Genomic DNA, 7,596 nt, shown 5'->3' with positions numbered 1-7,596 from the left:
TGATGTCGTCCTCGTCCTGTCCCCAAACTCCATCGCCTTTGGGGTCATCTTGCTCGGTATCATGTCCGTCGGAGCCATCGTGACCACCACAAACCCCCTTAACCGCCCTGCGGAAATCGCCAAACAGGCTTCTGACTCTGGCGCCAAGTTTATTGCCTCCTTGCCCTCCCTCCTCGACAAGCTTCCAAACCCTAAACTGCCATTAATCCTGCTGCAGGAGTCGGAAAACAAAAACCTAACTCTGGAGATATCGAAATTGGGGTTTCCTCGTAGTACTACCTTCTCAGAGCTTCTGCGTTCGAATACTGAGAAATTTTTGCCCTACCGAGGCCGGCAAGAAGACATAGCCGCTCTGCTCTACTCATCTGGCACCACAGGGGTCAGCAAGGGGGTCATTATCACTCACAGAAACTTCATAGCTCAGGTCCATCTGCTTCTTTACACAGATAATGGATTGCCATGGAGATCACGCATCTACATGTGTCTCATACCCATGTTCCATGTTTACGGAATGGCTTTCTTTGGGAGCGGGCTGCTTGCCAGGGGATCCACGGTTGTTTTGCAGCAGAGATTCGACCTAGTCGAAACTCTCGAGGCCATACAAAAGCATAGGGTTACACACATGCCAGTGGTACCCCCAGTTCTCATAGCAATGGCGAAATTGCCCATTGTGGAGAAGTTTGATCTGTCGTCTCTTCTCCAGGTCGGCTCTGGAGCAGGTCCCCTCAGCAAAGAGGTGATGGATGCCTTCAGTGCTCGATTTCCCAAGGTTAACATCCCACAGGTAACAACAATCCGTCCTATCTTTATGTGCTTGAAGTATGTAAGCCCGAAAATCTCAAGTCTATCTGAGAAAGAGAGGGAGATGTTCTACTTTTAAGCTATGTGGAAACTCCAGTAAGACAATACTAAGGGAAAATATTTTTAAGCTATGTAGAAATTGTGCTAGATGCTTCTCCTTGCACGAGGACAGCCTAGAGGGCATGGAGCTTGTGGGGTTGGTGGTGTAATGGTCTTGGGGTGGGACTGAATGGGCCTGTTTGGAAGTCATGACAAGGGCGAGATAGAGTGTTGAATAAATGGGTGAAATGGGCCTCTTTGATGGTGCCCAGATAAGAAGGCTTCAAGACAAGGTGGGTGATTTTCTAGGGTGGAGGTGAATGAGGTGGCTAAGCAAAGTTTGTGTGACCAGATTGTGGTGAAGCTGAAAGAGTGTGTGAAGGGTGTACAGCAACGCTCCTTTACTAGAGACCTTTAGGTTCATGACACATTCCAAGGCAAGGGTGATAGAGTGTAAGGGAAATGGGCGAAATCTGGTGGCTCTCATAGTGCATACTAAGAGGCTTCAATCCAAGGGGTGTGGGTTTCGACGGTAGAGGTCCTCGAGAACAATTTCATCATGTTTTTTTTTTTTTTGGTACCAAAAATTGTCTAATGGCCTTTGAATGTACAGGTCTAAATCCACACCACATATAGTGCACACACGCTTACAGGTGCCCACATACACACATCCATGCACGTATATGTTCACACACTAAGCCATGCATACACGATCTGATAGTTGATTTACTTTATGCTTGTGCAATTGCATGTTTTTCTAGACTTGTGAAGGAGTAAGTGAAAGGGCATGTGTGGCCAGTGTACTCAATTAGAGGGACTTTTTCTTCTTCAATGTATTGTTTTTTTTTGGGGGGGGGGTTGACTTTAAAGGAATTTCTAGATGCCTCACTTGTATTAAAGTTTTTTTACTCTCCTTTAAATTATGATTCAATCACAAAAATCCCCCCTCATTTCTATTTCATTTTATATTTTACTTTTCATATATGTTATATGACATGAAAAACCTGATGTTTCCATTCATGTGCCATGCACCCATGACAAGTCATCTGAAAGTTGAATGTCCATATTGAAGCTTTGTGCATCTATAATACCATTTTCTTCTGAAAATAGGATATGGGCACCATTACAATGAATATAAGTTGGATTTATATGTGAAGTTATGTGGAAACTTGCTGATTTGGTATGTTCATTTTTGCAAATCAGGGTTATGGTTTGACAGAGTCAACAGCAGTGGGAGCACATACAGCGACGGAAGAGGAAACTAAGAAACATGGCTCATGTGGTTTGATTGCTGCCAACACTGAAGTAAAGATTGTTGATGTAGACACTGGAAAGTCTTTGTCTCCAAATCAGAAAGGGGAGATATGGATGCGTGGGCCTACAATTATGAAAGGTTCCAGATGCATGCCTTTTTTTATTTTACAGGTGTTTCAGTTTTTCAATTGTAAAGGTTAATATTGATGCCTTCTTTGATGGTCATGAAATGCAGGGTATTTTGGCAGGCCCGGGGAAACTGCAGCAACCATTGATAAGGAGGGTTGGTTACACACTGGAGATTTGGGTTATATTGATGCAGAAGGGTATTTATTCATCGTAGATCGCTTGAAGGAACTTATAAAATACAAAGGTTTGCAGGTACTATTTTGGTGTCAATTTTTTGTATCAGCATGGTGGTTGATTATGCAATTTTTGTCTATGGGTTGTTTAGAACAGCAGGCTCTGAAAGCATTTGGAAGCTTCGAAGTTCAGATAGACCTTGTGGGCTAGAGATGAACAAGCCCTAATGTGAGCCCTAGGAAGGGAGGAAAGATGCTCATGGAATGGACATTGAGCATGTGTAGCTGCTCTTGGCTTAGGGGATGTGCCTTTATGCATCATACACCTGCCATAGGAGCAGGGAAAGAGCCAAGAAGCGGAGCAAGCAATTTATGTTAGCCATGCGAAATGAACTTCGACAGCATCAAGGATGCCAAAGTAGCAAACCAGCAGTAAGCAGATGACCAGAGCAATGTAAAAGAAGAGGGCCAGCCCTCCGTTTTGCTGACTGAGGTGGTGGACTACTCTGTCAGGTTGTGGGGTTTTGCCAGCAGGTTATAAATGGAATTCAATGCCTATGCGGGTACCAATTCTTCCCACTTGAATATCTTAGCGTTCTAGACCTTGTGGAGCAGCACATGCCCTTGCAGGGAATTTTCACTTTCTGGTCTCTGGTCCAGTGGTACATGCAGTGGGTTGCAGAAGCGCTAATGATGATTAAGGTGTGGGTTGATTGTGTGCAAGAGAATGATGAGGAATCTGAAATGAGAAGAGAGATGTAGGGAGACGACTGGGTCCCAACTACCCACTTAAGGGCCCCCCACCAACAACAAGAAGTGCATTTGCCAAGATTTATGTGCAGGAAAATGGGTAAAAACTGGGTGAGCAGAACTCTGTAGAGCTTGTTGCATTGGTGATTTCCGGGTTGATTGTTTGCTCACCAAGAGTACGACTCTGTTGGCTGCCTGTTGAGCTTCAGAAGTGCTCATCGCCTTGCTCTGGGAGGTAGAACACGGGGGCCGATCTCTGATTTGCAGGGCTGCTTGGCTGTGCTCCAGCGTTTTGCTTGCAGGGATACAACCTTTATATAGGGTATTTGCACCCCTTACTTCAGGTTTGCCAGCGTACATGCATACAACTTGTACAATAACAATAATAATGGTCTTCTGTGCTGTGTTTTCTATGCTGCACCTTTATAGGCATCGTGTGTACACACCAAGTTCCCCTTTACTGTCCTGTCCAGCCCTGTGTGCCCTGTTTTGGGCACTTCAACCTTTGCCAAAGTGTCCTGCCCAGCCCATGTGTGCCTAGGGTGTGCATGCCCTGCATGCAACTTACCCTTTTGACCTGCAAGGTGTCGTGTTTTGGTCCTAGACTTGTTCACTCTGTATGGATGCCGGGCTCTTGGCCTAGTAAGCTATCCGGACACTTGTACAATCAATAAATTCCGGTAGGTTGTATCTGTGTGTGAGACAAGGCACTGAATGCAGTGACTGCATGGATGGTCCTAAATTGATGGCGACGACTGGTGACTCTTTCCCTGGACTGGGGCTCTCAGTATGTCCAAAAGGCTTCTAACTGTGCACTGTATACCTCCATGACTAGTGGCACCCTAGTGCAGAGGTTGTGTGTGACATCCAGGGGGAGAGGACAGCGGTGTTTCACCCCAATTGAACTGGATTCTCTTGTGAGATGCTTCCTAGGGATTTGACCTGGCCAGTAGTCAAGTACTTTTTTGCCCTAATTGTTATCTTTAATTTTTCAAGGTCTTTGCCGAACTATGATGGAATCAAATTTTTTGCATGCTCTTACTCTTCCACATGAGTGGATAGTTCTTTTTAAAACGGTGAAGAGATCATACCAAGTTTCACCATGAATGCTTCCTGTTATCGGATAGCCACTAGGTGGCAAGTGGCAGGAGAAATTGGCATAACCCAGGACAGGGTGCCGAGCTAGGCAGCCTCGTGGTGATGGCCATAATCCAAGATGCCTAGGGCGAGGTTTTCGATGGCTAACAAACAGCCAGCAGAGATGAGTACGCAAGTTAGGGAGAAGGATTGGGGTGTGAACATGGTGGTACCTTTCATCCTTGACTTTGCATGGATTAGATTGATCCTCCAATTGACCTAAGATTTGATTTTGGTGTTCAGAGAGCATTCGGTTGCTTGAAGGCTGGGTTGTAGGGGGGAAAAGCTTTTTTTTTTGTGACTGAGAGTTGGATGGGCAGTAAGCAATTGGATTTTTGTAGCAAGGTCTACAAGAGGAGTCTTACATTGGCCTGGTAAGGCAAGAGACTTGAGTAGATACTATGGACGGATGTCCGGATCCGGGGATTCACTTACATAGGCTTATCTTCTTATGCATTCACGAGGACGTGAATTGAGCAGGAGGGAAGTATGCTACGTCTCGACATGCTTGGGGTTAGGGCTTGGATCGTGGACTAACCCACGTTAGGGTTAAGGCTTAGATGGGGCATGGAACTTGGAGGGTTCACACGTGGGCTAAGGGCTCTAGCAAGATGAGGTCTAGATTGACTAAGAGCTTATAATTAATAGACTAGGGCTAATAATGGCTAAAAGCTTAAAAATTAAGCAAGAAAGCTTGTAAATAAAGAAAGGGCCAATAATAGCCAGGTTATTACTAGTATAAGTGACCTTGGGGGCACTTATGAATTATTGAGGTATCTAGGCGGTAGACAGCAATGCTACTAGGGGCGTGCAAGACCTCATGGCCATGGAGCTGCAAGTTGGGTGGTTCGGCCTAGTGGTATGGGATGCTAGGTTGGGGGTATGGGTACCAAGCAATTTAGTGGCAATTAGACCCCAGGCTCGGGGGTGGGTCCGGAGGACTCTACTGAGTCGCTAGCCACAATCTATTGTGGTCATGCGATGCGTACGATGTCGGGTCTATGAAACCTCATTAGGGTTTCGGTAGGTCAGATGATCCTTGGGCGTGGTCTATGGAAACCTTACAATAATAGTCTCGTAGTTGTTGGGAGATGATAGGTTCCTGGCTTTGAGGATAGGGTGATGGTGTTAGTAGACCAAAAAGGTGGAAAGCCATGAGAGAGAGAGAGAGAGAGAGTCAATGTCGACAAAAAACCCCAAAGAGTTTGAGACCAAACATGATATATGTGATCCATGAATAAACTGGATGTCAAAAGGAAACATGGGAAAAGTGGAGTCTGTACGAGAGAGAGAGAGAGAGAGAGAGAGAGAGAGAGAGATTAGTGACACTGCCTTTTCTGCAGGTTGCCCCTGCAGAATTAGAGGCGGTGCTTCTTTCACATCCCAAAATCATGGATGCTGCAGTGATCCCGTATGTGAAGCAGGCCCTCTTTGAAAGCTCTGTAGTGTTGGCATCTGGTTCTTTCAAAAGATTAAGGGGATATGGCATTGACTTTGTTTCTCTCCCTACAGATATCCAGATAAGGAAGCGGGCCAGATTCCCATGGCTTTTGTTGTGAAAGACCCTCGAAGTGCACTTACAGAAGTGGATGTCATGCAGTTTGTTGCAGAGCAGGTAATCTTTTTTCTAGAGGGCTTGGGCATAGCAATCACAAAGTCTATAGTAAGAAAAGATTAGTTTATCGGGCTTATTTTGCAAACTGGTCCGCAGTTCCTGTTGTTGAACTGTTCTTTCTGGTAAGAAGGAAAGATTTTTGAACCGTTTTTGACTAGTGCACTGTAATGCTTTGCAGGTGGCTCCTTACAAAAAAGTCCGGAAAGTGGGATTTCTGAATAGTATTCCGAAGTCTGCTTCAGGAAAGATACTGCGGCGAGAGCTTGTTACGGCTGCTGCCTCTAGATTATAACATTTTAAGCAACTTTTGAAGGGTGATCTTGTTGTTTGTACTTTATATCCTTGTTGTTTGCATGTTTGACATCAATTTTCTGCCCTTGCAATGCTATGCCATAGAATAAAAGAGTAGCCTTATATGCCATGCAATAAAAGAGTAGCCACATGACGGCAGGACAAAGCATGACTCTCCTTATTCTAGACAATCACGAACACACACCACCAAAAAGACACTGTAAGCTTTTTTCTTGGCGGTTGCAATGACAAATTAAACCAAGAAGATTATGAACAAACAAGAAAGTAACAGGCTTAGATCTTGACCAACCTTTTCACTGCAATTGAGAGAGAACTCCGAGTCATCCCATGCGCGACTTTGATTACCATTATGGGGAGCATGAAGGTTTTTGATTACCGGATCTTTTGAAGTCCTTGATCATGGCACACACTCGTAAGTGTTGTTGATGTACAGGACAAATCAAATCTTTTAGCGGGTGTAGTGGTCCAATTTTGTACTATTAGGAAGCCAATCCTTAACGCTATAACCAACTTTGGTATACCAAAGGCAACATTTTTGCCATTAATAAACTCTCAAAACCATGAAATAGGCTTGAAATAAGTAAATATCGAGAAGTAGAACAGCCTTCACAGTAGTAACACCTAATTCCAAAGGGAAGATCATTTACTTCACCTACTTGTTCCAAAGGGAAAACATCCGCTCAACTACTTACACCCATTCTATATGGAAAAAGATTGGATTCATGATTTATTTGGTCCAAACCTATACTCTTTGTAAATTATGGATGAAAGTGTGGTGAAGTTAGAGAAAAGAGGTTCCAATCGATTTGTGGGGGGGGGGGGGCTTGTATGTGCACACCAGAATATTGTGTATTGGCGTGTTCAAGAAGCTTAAAATCTTTGCTGATGTGTGAAAAATGGACGTGCGTGCGGATGTGAATTGAAGTGCTTCTCAAGAAGCATCAAGTTCCCACAATGATTCTAGTGTGTGCATGTTTGCTTTCACAATGATTCTATTGTGTTTATATCTCATGTTAGCATGCTTGGCTTGCATTAGATTTTCCAAAAGCTTCCAATTTTCACTTGATCATTAGTACATTGACATTTGGTTTGTTGAAGTAGGGATGTCCATAGGTATGTGAGTTATATTTCTTCTCTATACATGAATGTGTAGAAACTTGGGGCGAATCCTTTGGATTTTTTAGTCGTATATGTTATGTAATGTATTTTGGTGAATTTCTTTTCATAATGAGTGATTTTGGGCAATTTTAATATTTGTGATAATCTTTTTCCTTGTTAAATGGACTGCACTTTTTGGAGGCCTCAATATATTCATTGAGCTAAAAATAGCCCCCCCGGCCCCCCCCCCCCCCCCCCCCACACACACAAATAGTATAAAGATTTGAG

At 44.1% G+C, this 7,596-nt stretch overlaps 1 protein-coding gene across 1 annotated transcript in view; it reads left to right on the top strand.

Annotated features, from left to right (window-relative positions):
- LOC147606183 (beta-phenylalanine coenzyme A ligase-like) overlaps positions 1-6,474 on the top strand; it is a 6,773-nt gene extending 299 nt beyond the window's left edge. Inside the window, exons 1-6 of the mRNA XM_086792359.1 lie at positions 1-784; positions 2,044-2,233; positions 2,330-2,475; positions 5,627-5,694; positions 5,796-5,898; positions 6,077-6,474. The exon at positions 1-784 is cut by the window's left edge and continues 299 nt beyond it. Of these exons, the coding sequence (XP_086648485.1) occupies positions 1-784; positions 2,044-2,233; positions 2,330-2,475; positions 5,627-5,694; positions 5,796-5,898; positions 6,077-6,190 (1,405 nt within the window). The 3' untranslated portion in view covers positions 6,191-6,474. The remainder of the gene's footprint in view (positions 785-2,043; positions 2,234-2,329; positions 2,476-5,626; positions 5,695-5,795; positions 5,899-6,076) is intronic.
- The last annotated feature ends 1,122 nt before the right edge of the window (positions 6,475-7,596 follow it).

The sequence above is a fragment of the Cibotium barometz genome, chromosome 58 (assembly GCF_041138505.1).
Source record: "Cibotium barometz isolate CiBa-2024 chromosome 58, ASM4113850v1, whole genome shotgun sequence".
In the NCBI taxonomy this organism is placed as follows: domain Eukaryota; kingdom Viridiplantae; phylum Streptophyta; class Polypodiopsida; order Cyatheales; family Cibotiaceae; genus Cibotium; species Cibotium barometz.
The sequence above is the reverse complement of the archived record's forward strand: the minus strand, read 5'-3'. Positions and strand labels throughout refer to the sequence as shown.